At 48.1% G+C, this 14144-nt stretch overlaps 6 protein-coding genes across 6 annotated transcripts; 4 read left to right on the top strand and 2 right to left on the bottom strand.

The window, feature by feature from the left end:
- The first annotated feature begins 154 nt into the window (after positions 1-154).
- On the top strand, positions 155-2098 carry BT62DRAFT_1079443 (uncharacterized protein). The gene is made up of 5 exons (XM_043179492.1): positions 155-249; positions 302-320; positions 382-574; positions 632-1403; positions 1460-2098. The coding sequence occupies exons 4-5, from the start codon at positions 644-646 to the stop codon at positions 1906-1908; spliced, it is 1209 nt and encodes a 402-aa protein (XP_043035840.1). The 5' UTR covers positions 155-249; positions 302-320; positions 382-574; positions 632-643; the 3' UTR covers positions 1909-2098.
- Positions 2099-2122: 24 nt separating this feature from the next.
- BT62DRAFT_1040801 (uncharacterized protein) lies at positions 2123-3434 on the bottom strand (the record flags this gene model as incomplete). The annotated part of the gene is made up of 1 exon (XM_043178420.1): positions 2123-3434. The coding sequence occupies exon 1, from the start codon at positions 3341-3343 to the stop codon at positions 2123-2125; it is 1221 nt and encodes a 406-aa protein (XP_043035839.1). The 5' UTR covers positions 3344-3434.
- Positions 3435-5046: 1612 nt separating this feature from the next.
- On the top strand, positions 5047-6251 carry BT62DRAFT_1079441 (uncharacterized protein). The gene is made up of 4 exons (XM_043179491.1): positions 5047-5166; positions 5231-5459; positions 5519-5581; positions 5633-6251. The coding sequence occupies exons 2-4, from the start codon at positions 5447-5449 to the stop codon at positions 5995-5997; spliced, it is 441 nt and encodes a 146-aa protein (XP_043035838.1). The 5' UTR covers positions 5047-5166; positions 5231-5446; the 3' UTR covers positions 5998-6251.
- Positions 6252-8267: 2016 nt separating this feature from the next.
- BT62DRAFT_1010611 (uncharacterized protein) lies at positions 8268-9335 on the top strand (the record flags this gene model as incomplete). The annotated part of the gene is made up of 6 exons (XM_043177670.1): positions 8268-8399; positions 8454-8489; positions 8542-8570; positions 8626-8730; positions 8782-8842; positions 9039-9335. 6 exons carry the CDS (start codon positions 8268-8270, stop codon positions 9333-9335), a joined length of 660 nt encoding a protein of 219 aa, XP_043035837.1.
- A 977-nt stretch (positions 9336-10312) lies between these two features.
- On the bottom strand, positions 10313-11605 carry BT62DRAFT_996697 (uncharacterized protein; the record flags this gene model as incomplete). The annotated part of the gene is made up of 3 exons (XM_043190603.1): positions 11523-11605; positions 10784-11472; positions 10313-10725 (listed from the first exon to the last, which is right to left on the bottom strand). The coding sequence occupies exons 1-3, from the start codon at positions 11591-11593 to the stop codon at positions 10316-10318; spliced, it is 1170 nt and encodes a 389-aa protein (XP_043035836.1). The 5' UTR covers positions 11594-11605.
- Positions 11606-12843: 1238 nt separating this feature from the next.
- Positions 12844-14017, top strand: BT62DRAFT_1010609 (uncharacterized protein; the record flags this gene model as incomplete). The annotated part of the gene is made up of 5 exons (XM_043177669.1): positions 12844-12927; positions 12967-13090; positions 13161-13260; positions 13310-13375; positions 13612-14017. 5 exons carry the CDS (start codon positions 12844-12846, stop codon positions 14015-14017), a joined length of 780 nt encoding a protein of 259 aa, XP_043035835.1.
- Between the last annotated feature and the right edge of the window lie 127 nt (positions 14018-14144).

Here is a 14144-nt window from a genome sequence, read left to right as displayed (position 1 = left end):
GAGCCGGTTGAATGACCAGGGCTAGGTGCTCATCGAACCCTGGTGCGGACTTCGCCGAACCGCCGAACAAGCTCGTTCAACACGTGATCGTTGCCGAGCAAGACCGATCATCACCGTCGGACACCGAACCCTAACCCGAACAAAGGGTAAGTTTTCAAATTTGCCTGTCTATTGTCTGGTCCACCAAAAAGACGCAAAGTCCTAATTATAGGACGATAATTTCAGCAACTAACACTGTGTAGTATGATTGTAAGTCTGCACTGCGGTTGACAACGTCAAAGTTCGTGACAAAACATTCCAGCTCCGACTCTCGTTTCATCGTGAGGATTTGTTTGGAATCACCACAGAACCTTGGGGCTGAAGTCAAAACAATTTTTTCAGAATACCTTTAGATGCAGGGTCAATTGAAGGTGCTGCACAAGTTGTGTACCTCGAGACTTCGATCCTTTTCTGGGTGGTTTGAGCTACCCTGGCTGGCCGTATGTCGGCGACCCACGGAATGAACAATAGGTTTCCGTTAACATTGTTAGGTGTCGTCACTCTTGGACTGATCTCTATAGTACACTGATCTCTGGTAGGCGTTTCCATCGAAGTCAGGCATTTTCGGAAAATCTTACTTATATCTTTCCAGCTATCCGCATTCATGGCGCGGCTGACACTCGAAGATTTCCTGCAATTAGGCAAGGAGCAGAAATATTCGTGTCAATACCTCTATGGTTACATCTTGCGCTCTCTATCGATCTGCCACGCTCTTAATATTCCTGTAAACGCTCCTTGTCCGACCACCGATGAATCCGTTCAACAGCTAGACATCAAGGATGATAACTCATTGACCCTAGGATACGACCGACACTTCCCTCTGCTCCTCGAGTTCCTCAAGAACGAACAGGTTCCAATAAACTCCATGGGGCTCACAGGCCTAAATTGGTTCAACGTTAGAAGCCGCGCGTCCTTCCGCTCCGCACTTTCATCATTTCCCCATATCAGCATCCTCAGCTTGACATACGTCGCGTGCACAAAATACGACATTAAGGCGCTCGTATCTTCCATGCCCACACTCATACAACTCATGTTCGAAGATAACCAAGTCGAGGAGTACGATGCCGAGGTGGTTCACATTCCTCGACGAAGGTCCAATATATCTGTCGGAGAAATTCAGAGTGAGTTGCAAGGACCGGAGCTGTCGCGCTTCTCTGTGACTTTTAACCAGGGCGAGTTCGCCATCCTGGAGCTGTTCACTGGTTATGATTCCCCTGCCTCTTTGCGCGCACTAGACAAGCTTGAGATCCATGGGGGAAAGCCAAGCGTCGTGTGCGACGATGCGATGGTGAATCGGATTCGTGCTTTCTTTAGCCTCCTGGAGTTCCCGCTCGATGACTTCATTTGTGGACATTTTAAGATAGGTATTTTTGTATTAGTTCGCTGGATAAAGACACTCGCGTTAATGCCTCGTCTACAGAATCGCATTGCCCATTGAACCTCGGCAACGTTAAATCCGTTGGCATCACTATAGGCTTATCCAACAATTCCGTAGAGACAGATGCCGCTGTCGAGTGGTGGACGACCAACATTAATACTATCCCGACCGCTAACCGACTCAAGGCGCTGACGATCGAACTCGAAATCGACATGGATTCTTTGTCCAGTGGTTCTATGCCTGAATGGAACCTGGAGGTTTGGGCCGCATTTGATCAGGCTTTGTGCCGCCGCGATATAAACTTGCGTCGGCTCGTCTTCAGAGTCAGGCCGCTCTGGGAGCTTCCTTCCGAGGGGTATAATTATGAGCCGGTTATGTACTGGCTGTGTAGGCATGGTCTGCCTAAGAGTCAGCGTATGTACAGGACCGTATTCTCACTCTTTGATGGCTTAGACAAGAAGGTTACGATGCCATGGATGACCGACGAGTAACAAACCACGAAGAAGCAGCACTCCTTTACATCTCGAGACAGCACATTTATTAGACCGACAATTTATTCATCATATTTCCACTACCCTGACCCCCTACACCGTATACTCATGAACGTTCACTGTCAGTGATTGTCATATCCAACAACATAATATTTTTCAATACACAGGAGTTAACGAGTTTATAAGGGACAATATACAGTTCGACAGCGACGGCTTAGGGCCAGTTGTTCCTGAATTCAAATCGTTGTTTAGCGTCATAAGTTTTGAAAACCCCTCGAAGACCCTCATTCTCCATCCAAACCTGAACCTTAAAACCAGTATTCTCCGGATCGGACATCTGAGTCTCAAGAACAAAACTGTCCAAATGGACACTCGGGTTACACAAAGCACCGTCCAAGGCTCTCCAGTCGTTGTACAACCTCCCTTCGATGGCCAATCCAGCGTCTGCCCAAGAACCCGACAGCCTGATCGTCAACCTCCGCAGGTTATTCTCAGCAGGAAGAGCTTTGAACACTTCTGTCCACCACCTGACGGCTAAAATATAGTTGTAGCTAAAAGATAGGGCGATCGTCAAGGTGAGGTTGTTCAGGCCTGCGATCTGGAGGATGGGGCCAGGCATGCGTACGTAACCAAAATAACCCATATTTATGTGTCCTATACCCAGACTTAATGCTGCTTTTGACAGAGAAACAATGCGATGCATGACCTCCACCGTCCCTGGAATTTTGTCCGCCCCTTTGAGTTCAAGGTGGTATATTTGACCAGGAGACACTATGGTCCGGAAAAGGTCCAGAACCGAGACGGCGTTGTCGTCGAGAGTTATAGTCAGTCGAGAAAGTTTCGGGTACTGCTGCTCGCCATCCGGCTGAGTAAGCCGTTCTTGTTCGTCAAAGACGACGCCTTGCAAGTCCAGTATAGCGAGGTTAGGGAACGAAAGGATGAGGGACCGTAACTCATCGACGCGACACCGGATATTTTTCACGCGGAGGTAGATGATGCCTGAAAATGACCTGAAGGCGGCATTACAAGTGGAACGGTCTACAAGACGCCGCCAGTCAAGATCGACGATGGTCAGACTCTTGATGGGATTTTTCGCATGGATAGACTCCTTGGCAAGGAGATGGAGTAAAGCAGAGAAGGCTGGGTCGTACCGGTCGTTTCCACGTCCATCGATGTAGATAGAATTGACTGGATGATGCTTATTCAATGCCCTGTGGCGATACAGCTGACTGACCGAAGGCATGCGATCTAGGCAAGGTCCAAAGCGGCTGTAGGTATCGATATATTGGAGTGGCAGGATGCTGGGGAAGGAGAAAGCATGATGCATTGGCAGGATGCCGGGGAAGGAGTAAGCATGATGCATTGGCGGGATGCCGGGGAAGGAGTAAGCATGATGCATCGGCAAGATGCTGGGGAGGGAGTAAGCATGATGCATTGGCAAGAATGAAGAATGTGCGACTCAGAAGAGTTGGGTAAAGTGAAAGTTGCGAGAGCCCAAGATTCATGTCCGTTTATATATGTATGAGCGAGGGGTAAGATCGCCGATAAAGATTAAACAATGCCATTCCGGGGTAGCAAGACTACTGAGACAACGTGGTGCCGCAATAAAAGTTGCCAGAACGAAAATGTACTTTTGATTTCATAGACACAGCAGTGACCCGTTAAACTAGAATGAGGCATGTGTGTTTCCCCAGTGAGCCGCGATCGGAACAATGCCTTTTGGCCTAGCTAGGACAAAGCTCATCATAGCACCCAAGAACTCGTACAACAATCATTGACCATGTGGTGGGATACAATGACCATCATTTTACGATAGGGGATTGGCTTTTACGTGCATAACGGCGTAAAGGTGGACTGGAACAGCCAAGAGTCAGCGAGTCATTTATTTGGAAGACTGGCACACTCCACCTCTGACCTGAGTCGGAGAAAGGACAAGCACCAGAGACTATGGCTTATAGAAACCGAGATCGACATCAGAAACTGTCTAGGTTGCCACATTCAGGGGCCGTTGAGCTGAGAGAGAGGACAGCAGTGTCACGCTGAACGCATGGGGGCGAATCCTTTTTATTTGCGTTTATCGGCAACACCCTGCGACTGGATGACCAGCCAGGAACAGATACATTACATGCTTCATTGCCGCAGCGTTGAGTAGTATTTCACCAAAGTCTATTGCAGCCCTCGTTGATGACGTGTCTGTGACATACGGGAGGGTAGTGGTATCCAAGACGCTCTAGGACCGGACTCAGAGGGGGAGAATCTAAGAGTCAAGGATAAATTCCTCTATGGCTACTACGTTTGGAGTCAGTCAACGGACGGGACTGGAACATCCCTGAGTGTACACCCTGCGACATGTCTTGGACTCAGTCTCCTCTGAAGGTCTGGAGGATGATGATGAGGTCACCGGATCTCTGAAGCACCACGCGTATCCGGCCATGGACAGCTAGTCTAAATTCATGCAGACCATGAGCGGGTGATTGTTGTGTAACACCGCCATTAGCTCTTGAGAAACGAAGGAGTCCCAAAATACTACTAGTAATGCAGAACGGTCAGTAGCTATCCAAAAGGGAGAAAATCGAACAAAGCGTACGCGTCGCCGTAGCTGCAGAAATGTCGGACCGGTCATCCTGCGGTTCGCGCCGGGATTGGCCGCGCATTCCGTTCAATTTGCCACAGTGCGTAGGAGAATTGAACTAACCTAAGATTATCTGCGTCATAAGCAATGGTTCGAGGTTCCATGAAGTAACATGCAGTGCTTTCCTTCGAGAACCGTTCTCAATTATCATTCCTTTCGCATCTTCTACTTGCCGAAGATTGAATTATAGCTTAGGCGCCGCCAAACAGAGCTGATGGAAGTGCTCAATGCAGCCTTGATGCCCCAAAAGGCCTACCTCACTTGATATGTGTATCATGAGGCTCACCAAAGTTTCTATGGTCCTCATCTTAAAATGCGATTTGAGCATAAGGCATAGTATCTTCCTTCATGCTTCGACATCAGTTGATTGATATCATGATTTAATTATACTCTGGATGCTTCTCGTATTCATTCTGTGATTACATGGAAGGCATCGTAGTTCTGCCTTGTGCTACTTCTTATTCTGCCTTCTCAAGTGACCACGTGGCTCTTCTTCGAGGACGAACTGCTACTCTTTCCACGAGGCTAAAGATGGGAATGATAAAATACGATGAATATTTTTGAGGTTCTTTCGATGGGAGACAGATCTGATTTGTGGTGTGTCCGGTCACAGCGAGCAAGACTACGTGTGTACATGTTTCCTCGCCCTCGGGACCATTAGAATTCTGATTGATACATGTTTTTATTTAGCCTGGAAGAATAGTTGACGAATGTTATGGATGCTCTTCTTTAATCTGGGCGACACAGTCAACCGAAGATGTTTGTCTTCTGAACTTTTGATTTTTTTATCATTTCGACTGTCAAACTAAAGCAACGTTCTCAGTTGGCAATTTAGTTTTTGCGCTCCTTTTTCAGTATAAATGACTTCGACCCCGACTCCAAAAACACATCCAGCTCGGTTCTACGATGTTATTCAAGGGTGAACAATTGTCTACTCATATCTCAGAGCCAAGTGAGCTGACCTACTAGAGTCCGTAGTTGTGCTCCTCTTGCCCGCATATCTGTCTGTCGCTGCCGGAGCTGTCTTACGGCCCATTGCAGGTTAGATATTGTCTTCTGACTACACTACTTGCTTGTCTGATGATACTGTAGATGTTTCTGCAGGCGTCGCCCCTGACGCATCCGTAAACGCACGGGCCGTAGTACCCACAGTCAACCATGATGCTCTCGTAGATGGATCTTTGCACGTCGTCGCCGATGCCGCACTCGACACGCTACTGCGGCGTTCGGTGAATACGCATGTAGTTGCACCCACAGCCGACGTAGATGGTTCCTCACATGTTGCCGCCGGTGTTTCTGCAGATGTCGCCGCTGGTGCCGCTCTCGACATTTTACTGAGGCGCTCGGTGGAGGCGCGTGAAACTGCACCCAAAGTCGACACTGACGCTCTCGTAGATGGATCTTTAAACGTCGCCGCAGATGCCACTCTCGACACGTTACTGCGGCGCTCGGTGTAGGCACGCGCAGTCACAACAGCTAGCTTTGAAGCCACGGATTTGGATGACGGTTGGTGGATTAGTGAGACGGAATGAGTGAATGGCGACTGTTCTGCATGTATAAGCTGTTTTATAGGATGAGCTCAGTTGGACTTTGCCTTCGTGGTGGAACTTATTACATCTATACCCTTTAATCTTCGAAAATATGTTGACGTCGGTCTCTATCTATGGTTTCTTAATTTCAATACACAGTTGATTGTGGCGAGTTGGCGTCCTTCGTAGAGGAGAGCTGTCTTAGGTTTTGCGAGTGAATAGAAAAACAGATATTGAACCAAGTAATGTTGTCAAAGGACGTGGTTTTCATTGCTGTGATAGTCATCTACAGGATTGTGGCTGAAAATCTTCGGGTCAAAATCGCAGGTGATAATCAGAGCACAAAAATAAAAAACTATGGAAAAAATTCTGAATTAAATGGAAAGTTCTGTGAAACGGTGTAATAGGGGGTGTGGAGCATGCAGTGGGGTCTTGGCAGATGAGAAGCATGAGTCTGGCTTGGATTATCTGAGTCAATAACTTCTTGGCCGGAGCCGTGCCAACTCAAAGATTGCAATGTGTAGATACAGTTTGATGCAGATGTCTTCGCAGTCTCTGGAAATTACAATACCCAGTCACCGTTCAACTCCGACAGACAAACTTCCATGAATTCACAGCTAAAATTGGACTCAGAAGCAGAACTGAAGGCACAAAATATAGCGGTTCCTGATTCCACAGAAAAATTTCCCGTCGGTTGCTGCTGTTGCAATCCGCGATGATAGTGACCAGTAAAATTTCCAGAGCCCGAGTGGCTCAAAGGGCCAGTAGGCTTGGACCTTGTGGTGAGATTGTCAACGAAGTGAGAAATTCACTGGAATCGTCACACGAAAACGAACCGTCTCAAAATTTAAGCACCAAAACGATATGCTACTCGTGAGTGGCAAGGATCGAAATAGGGGCCTATCGTCAATTCCAGTCGACATGCGATCACGTGTACCCTGGACGCGATCGATCAAACTCCGTTCACCCAATTTGTCTACCCCGGCGGCTACCATGTACGCCGTATCTTTTTGTCGGCCGACTGTCCTGAGTCAAGATTTGTCGGAAACTGGAAAAACAGTGATAGACGCAGGTTGATCGATCCTTACGGACGAAACATGAGACAAATAAGCCACAACAGGTCCTAAAGGTATAAAAGTTTCGCTTGCTCTCTCTGTCCCCATCCTCTCTTGGCTTCGAACGATCAAATGTCATACTCAACGCTACTATTGAGACGACGACGCCCTCAGCCTCTCTTCAGAAGCTGTGGGATGTTCATCCTCATATGTGGCTATCGTTCTCCGCTACCGGGTACCTCCATGGTAGGTCATCGTCGTCGTTGCGTGAGAGCGAACAGTTTACTCCTTTACCCATAGGAATTCGTCGATGTTCTCATTAACCAGCAAGATATATGTACGTTTTTCCCTACCGTTTCTTCAGTGCTGCTGTTAACACTTTCCTAAGTCAACGGCCTCCTACTTAAGGAGTCATGGCGCTCCTAATTTTAGTCAAGCGACCCCACCGTTGGGTGAATGGAGCGACTAGGCGACCAAGATCAATCTCAACATGAATGGCTAGGCCATAGATCGGCACGCAGAGATGAGTAGCGATACCCATCCGTCTTCGCAATGAAGTCGTTGACCGACTCGAACGGTGAGCGACGTCAAGCGTCGTGGTAGATGCGTGCGGTCGTTTCGACGACTATCCTTGGCCTTTGTGCCCTCTCCCTTTCGTGATTCGTCGGCGTTGATGACCCTTCCTTGGACAGGCTGGTCATCCACCATCGATAGGGCTGATGGTGGCCTTGGATCGGCATCCATCTTTCCGGCGACGTGGTACTGAGTACATCGTTCGAGCAAGCGACCGAACCGGTGAGGAGTTTGTAATCGGATCTCTCTGAGGCATCGGCTTCTCCTCTCTTTCAGTGCCAATGGCATTGATTGAAATCACCGCAGTGAAGTCATTATCTTTATCAGACTACTTCCATTTAACAACGACATTTCGTAGCTTCGGTTCGCTTTCTGCCAAAAGAAATTGTACGTCGTCTTCGTTCCTGATTTCCATCTCCCTTGTTGATGGTTATTTTCTCAGAATTGCGCAAAGTCATAAGACTCGTTTGCATCCTTCAAGACGGGGTGGGGTATTGACCACGGGATGGCAGGTGGTCTCCAACACCCACCGTAAAAAAGCAATGGTGACTACGGTCAATCTCAAGATGAATGGCTAGGCCATGGATCGGCACGCAAAGATGGGTAGCGATACCCATCCGTCTTCGCAATGAAGTCGTTGACCGACTCGAACGGTTATCACGTACAAGCGTGGTAGAACCGTTCGAGCAAGCGACCGAACCGGTGAGGAGTTTGTAATCGGATCTCTCTGAGGCATCGGCTTCTCCTCTCTTTCAGTGCCAATGGCCAATGGCATTGATTGAAATCACCGCAGTAAGTCGTTATATTTTTCACACTGCTTCCATTTAACAACGACATTTCGTAGACTTGGTTCGCTTTCTGCCAAAAGAAATTGTACGTCGTCTTCGTTCCTGATTTCCATCTCCCTTGTTGATGGTTATTTTCTTAGAATTGCGCAAAGTCATAAGACTCGTTTGCATCCTTCAAGACGGGGTGGGGTATTGACCGCGGGATGGCAGGTGGTCTCCAATACACCCACCCTAGTAAAGCAGTGGTAAGTCGCCCGACTTTGCGGCTTCGACGATATGAATCTTTTTCTTTACAGCGATAATCGCAACAAAAATACATGTATGTCCCTCTCCCTCGTCTTTGCTGCAGATACTGATGTGCGTTCATTCTTCTAGGAATACCTGCTCGTCGTTACAAACAAAAACAGACGAAGCAGGTACAACAAGGAGTTTGGACCATTAATAATACGAAGGCGTCGGAAAGCTGTTAAAATACGCCGACGCGTGGAATGGAAAGAGCTGAATATGCAATTATTCATCTCACCATTCTCTCGCCGTCTCATATTTTTGGCAGCATGCCATCCATATATTCCGACTGTCCATCCGTTCAAATATGAGTGTTATGGCGAGGCAAGACCTCGATCTCAAAGGTATGTGTTTCCCGGGGGATAAGACGGAGGCAGATGTGCACTGTCTCCGTCTGGTGCTCCCTTGTCGTGGGCCCCGGGCTTGCAGGCGTTGTACAGCTCCCTTTGGGGCTGTCTCGCCCTACCAAACGCACTTCTCAGATCAGCGCAATTCACATTTGAATCCAAAGTATTTCGTTTCGCGTAAATCCTACCTACTACATGAATCGAACATGTACACATAAACTAAAATCGTGATGAAGTACTATGCATTTCGTCCAAAGGCATCATCGCCTACTAATAGTCCCAATGGTGCGTGTTGATCATGAGACCGGGGAAGACGACAATGTACTGCCCTACTACTTTCACGCAAGTGTCTGTGGTCCGGAGGATAATCTGAAGGCGCGGCTGGCGGAATGGATCTTACTACAAAGGATTGTCCAGGGCATTCCTTGTCTCCTGATGTCATCGAGACATTTTTCAATGAGTTTCCATTCTGAGGCACGCTTGTTTTTTCAGTAGCCCCTTCACTTCTTTTTTGTGCTAACCAGGGGTACGTTCATTCAACGGCCTTTATCTCTCCACATCCTCTTTCTTGCATCCATTTTCCTTAGAGGGAACTCAGTCCACATGTTTTTGTGACCCGTTTTCATCTGGGACTTGCAAACAGCGCCTCACAGCGTTTGTCGGCATTGACGTCCAACCTTGGGCCGCGCCGTCTACTAGTTCAGCCATTTTGATAGCGTCATTTCGCCCGTGTCGGGTTTCAACTTGTCCTGAATATTCTGAGAGAGTGACTACCAACGAAGTGCTGATCATATTGTCGGTGCTCAGGTTCTAGATTTGAATCCGGGTAAGCCTCATTCTCTCTCCTGTATTTGACGCCTTACTGTTAGATGATATTCTTCAAGAGATCAACTGAACGTATAACGTGATAACAGTCCCAGCGGGCGAGCGATTGTTTCCTCCTGAGGATCCAACGTATCGACAGAAAAAAGATATTGTCTTCCGAGGGATAGGTCAGAGATGGGCTTATTTATCTGTGGGGACCCGGGCTTGCAGACGTCGCACATCACTCTTGTATCTCGCCCGGTTACCAAACGCACCATTAGAGCATTAGCCAGCTCGTAGTTCATTGTTTTCAGTATCAAGAACGAATAAATGTATTCATTCTATACAATAGTCACAAGCGATGAAACAATGAAAAAGGACTCGGAGGCATGCACTACGGAACCGGAGAGAATGGTTGCCCACCATCGTCGAGCCAACTAATACGACCTAAGGCTCCGTAGCGTTTGATGACTCCCGAAAGCCGACGCCTCAGCGCTTTCTGAAGGTCTTGACAAGACTGCTGAGACTGCTGACCGCTCATGGAGACCTGGAAGCACAGCTGCCGGAAGCTGGGTTTACCACACAATGCCTGATCCAAGTATGTCCAGTAAGGAACATCCTCTGCTGGAAGAGAGGGACTATTCCGGCCCTGGATGCAGATAGTGACCTTCTGAAGGTCGGCGCTACGGCGGTCAATGACATGGCCCCACCACCGAAGGGAATAGCAGTAGCTCCACCCTGGGTCCAGATAAACGGTGAACTTGAGGTCGGTGACATGGCTGACATCAAGATAGGGTGTCTCGTCTGTTGCATTATAGTCAATGAGTCGGTGGATGGAATCCAGAAGAATCAATGTGCGAACCTGAAATCTCGATCCGACCAACAATCAAGCTAAGCTCCAGCGGCATGGCGACAAGGGAAACAATGGCAGCAAAGCGATCTGCTCTCCCTATTATGGGGCCGGACTGGCCTATGATTGTCAAGGATTCCAGGCGGTCTAGCACAAAGGGAATATGGGAGTGAGAAGAGAGAAGAGGAAGAAGGCTTGGCGAACAACTGTCAACATCAAGGTCCAAAGCCTTTATGAACGAGGGCGGTCCGCGGAAATTTGGTTGGAATAGGAAAGAGGAATTGCTGTCAAGTATCAGGCGCTGTATATTCAGGGTCTGAAGGTTGGTGTAGGAGCGCAAAAGAGTGTACAACTCGTTGCAGCTGCAGTGGACTTTGTCTAGGAAGAGAGAAGTGACAGACGGGAACGACACAAGGGCGGTGTGGTATGCGAAACGATCATCGCCAAAGTCGGACCATGAAAGGTCGTTGATAGCTATAATTTTTACCGGATTTTGTCCCTGGACATGGTAATGGGCGATATCGTGTAGGAGGCGGACGAAGTCCCGGTTATATGGACGTATGACTTCTCTTGGGCTTTTGCCGCCGCAGATGTACACTTGGCTGTCGATGTAGGTTCTCCACGACTGATCGTCGCACATCTGACTGTAGGGTGGGTCTGGATACTCGCGAGGACCTATCTGGAAGAGAGACATGTTTATTCTGTGAACCGGTCAGCATAGATCCATGGAATTGATAACCGCCAAACTTACGCAGAGTTGAGGAAAGATATTCTGGGAAAGGTAGTGGAGGAAGGAGAAGATGATATTTCCGAGCCAGGCATCCCGACCTTTATATATGTGGGTGGAAAAGAAAGACAACCTGGCCATGATCGAAAGTAAAAACAACAGACAACAGGTTCGCTGACATGGACAAAGCAGCGCTTTGGCCACCCAAGCGCTGAGATCCGGTAGACTGCAATCGATCATTAAGTTAATGCACAATTTGTGAATATCATGGCATCCGAGCCATCAAATAATATATTTACCATGGACAAAGAATAATATTAAGCGAATATAAAGCACTCGTGTCGAGCAATGCTGGAGATTTGGCGACATCCGTTGGTCTATGATATCGAGATCACATCCGGAGACAGACAAAGATACAGTACAATTCTGGGTGACGGGGCTGAGTGCTGAACCCTTGGATTTTCAGCGACGGTTCAGCCTGCGCAGGAGGTTCGACTCTGGGGTCAACAGCCACTCATTGTATTATCCATCTTCCCTGAGGTAAGAGGAGCGTTCAAAGGTCACTGGGGGAGAACTGGTTCATTATAATTGACAGGAATTTTGTAGAATTTGTCTTATATTTGGGATTAGTCTATCTCCTGCTTATGCTCAGTGGCAATGACCTAGAAAGCTGCGGTACACGCGAGCAAAAGATTACGAGTGCTCGGGACATCATTGTTTATCTTTTCCGGGGCCGACGCGGAGTTCAAGCTGCTGCTTCAGCCTTCGATCTCACATGTTTCTATAGCAACAATCTAAATTTGGGCAAAGTGAACGATAGATGTTCATATATTAAACGTGAATATCGACTAGCTGACACGATATTAATGAAAAGGAATGGTGAAAATTTTGCAACAAGTTACCATACGTAGCGTATTCACTTTCTCCTTCTGAGATAGAACGGGCCTCCAATGTCTTGTTCTCTGTACGACGTTGGGGTCTGCCTTGTAGCTATAAGCGCATAGGCTAGTCGACCCTTGATGTAGATACCGTCCAGAGAGCAAATTCTGACTTTAACGCGTCATCTCTGTCAACTTGGAACAGCGGCCATCTGGCAATCGAGTAAAATCGAGGATGGACAGCGCGAGTCACGATTCGTCTGCAATATCCAAGCGTTGATACTACCATCAATCAAGAGGTAGGTAAGGCGACGTCCCTACTGTGCTCCCGTGAGCCTGGTTGGTGCTCATCCTTGCTCACCGTTCGAGCCACTCCTCTAAACATTCATTCGAGGACCTCAAAGTCAGCTGGTTGAGGCAATGTCATCTTTCTAAAGAACGGCTAGCAGGTGAGAAAAGAGACGTCGATGTCGACGCTGAAAAAGCTAGTACTGACCAAGACGACCTCACTGGTCAGGGTTCTCGCCTTTTTACATGCTACGCGAACAGCGGTGCAGCAGCTAGCTCATCAGGCTCGTTGAGATAATTAGATTGGAAATATATGGAATAGAAGGATAAAAGACAGCGCGAAGGAAGGCGATGATGGATGGTTTGGCGGAAGGATGGAAACCCTAACCCTAGAATACCAGGGCCAAACACCGGCTCATCGTCCAAGTGTGCCTAGGCGACAATGTTGTTCACCGTTTCCGGCATTAATCGCCTATCCCCCTCATCTTTCTAACAGCTGAATATCTCACAGAACGGTTATTTTTTCGCTGCTTATATTACGTTTTCCGGACCTTCGAGGGCTTCAAGTTTCAAATCCCAGGCCTTGCTGTCGCAAGGTAAGTGCCACTTCGTCCTTTGCATTTTCCACGGCTGAGTACTGTTTAGGAAATTTTATGCTGCCTTTGTGACAGGCGTAATGATCTCAACGGGGACATCACATGCTTTCCACGCGTTCGAAATTCGACGTTGACTTTGCTCATTAGATGGTTACCGGTTGCTGGTTATCTTTCTCTCTTTTGTTTTCAAGGGCACCATTGTCCAAAACCGTCATATAAAACGCTGTCCGCGTTGGAGCCATTCCTCCAGCAATTCTTCTTCCCTCTTCTCAAATAAATATGGATAAACCACCATCCAAATAAGTCGCCATTGCTCTGGCATCACCTAAGAAATTCTAATAGCCTTCCTAGCCTCCTGGAAGTGTCTAACATCCGTCCGCTGCAATTTGATTTCATGGAATTGAGCACGAACTACAGACAACAATACACCTGCCAGGACCTCTACGCCCTCCTCAACACGGGCTCCCTCGACGACACCCCCGACCAGCTGGATTTCCTAACTATCAAACCCCATGGCTCATCCAACAACCCCACCGACCCATTCCTTCTCCCGCTCCTAAGAGCCCTCGCCCAATATGGGTACACCAAGAACCTCTTCCTCCTCGATATAAATTGGTCCCACTTTGCAGACCGCCATTTGTGGCATGCCTCAGTCACTGCGTTCCCCAACATCACATATCTTGACTTGGCAAATGCCTCGCTCAGCGCCGACGAGCTCTGCTCCCTCATTCTTTCGTTCCCACTCCAAGCCTCCTAGGGCAGCGCCTTGCCACGATCAATGAATCAGTCCGCTGTTCCGTGCTCTACAGTCTGACTATCTGTGTTGGCGAAGATTCTAACTTTCTGGATATCCTCTCCCAGCTCTGGTCCTCACCGTCGATCAC

The sequence above is a fragment of the Guyanagaster necrorhizus genome (assembly GCF_019112545.1).
Source record: "Guyanagaster necrorhizus MCA 3950 unplaced genomic scaffold BT62scaffold_30, whole genome shotgun sequence".
NCBI classification, from domain to species: domain Eukaryota; kingdom Fungi; phylum Basidiomycota; class Agaricomycetes; order Agaricales; family Physalacriaceae; genus Guyanagaster; species Guyanagaster necrorhizus.
The sequence above is the reverse complement of the archived record's forward strand: the minus strand, read 5'-3'. Positions and strand labels throughout refer to the sequence as shown.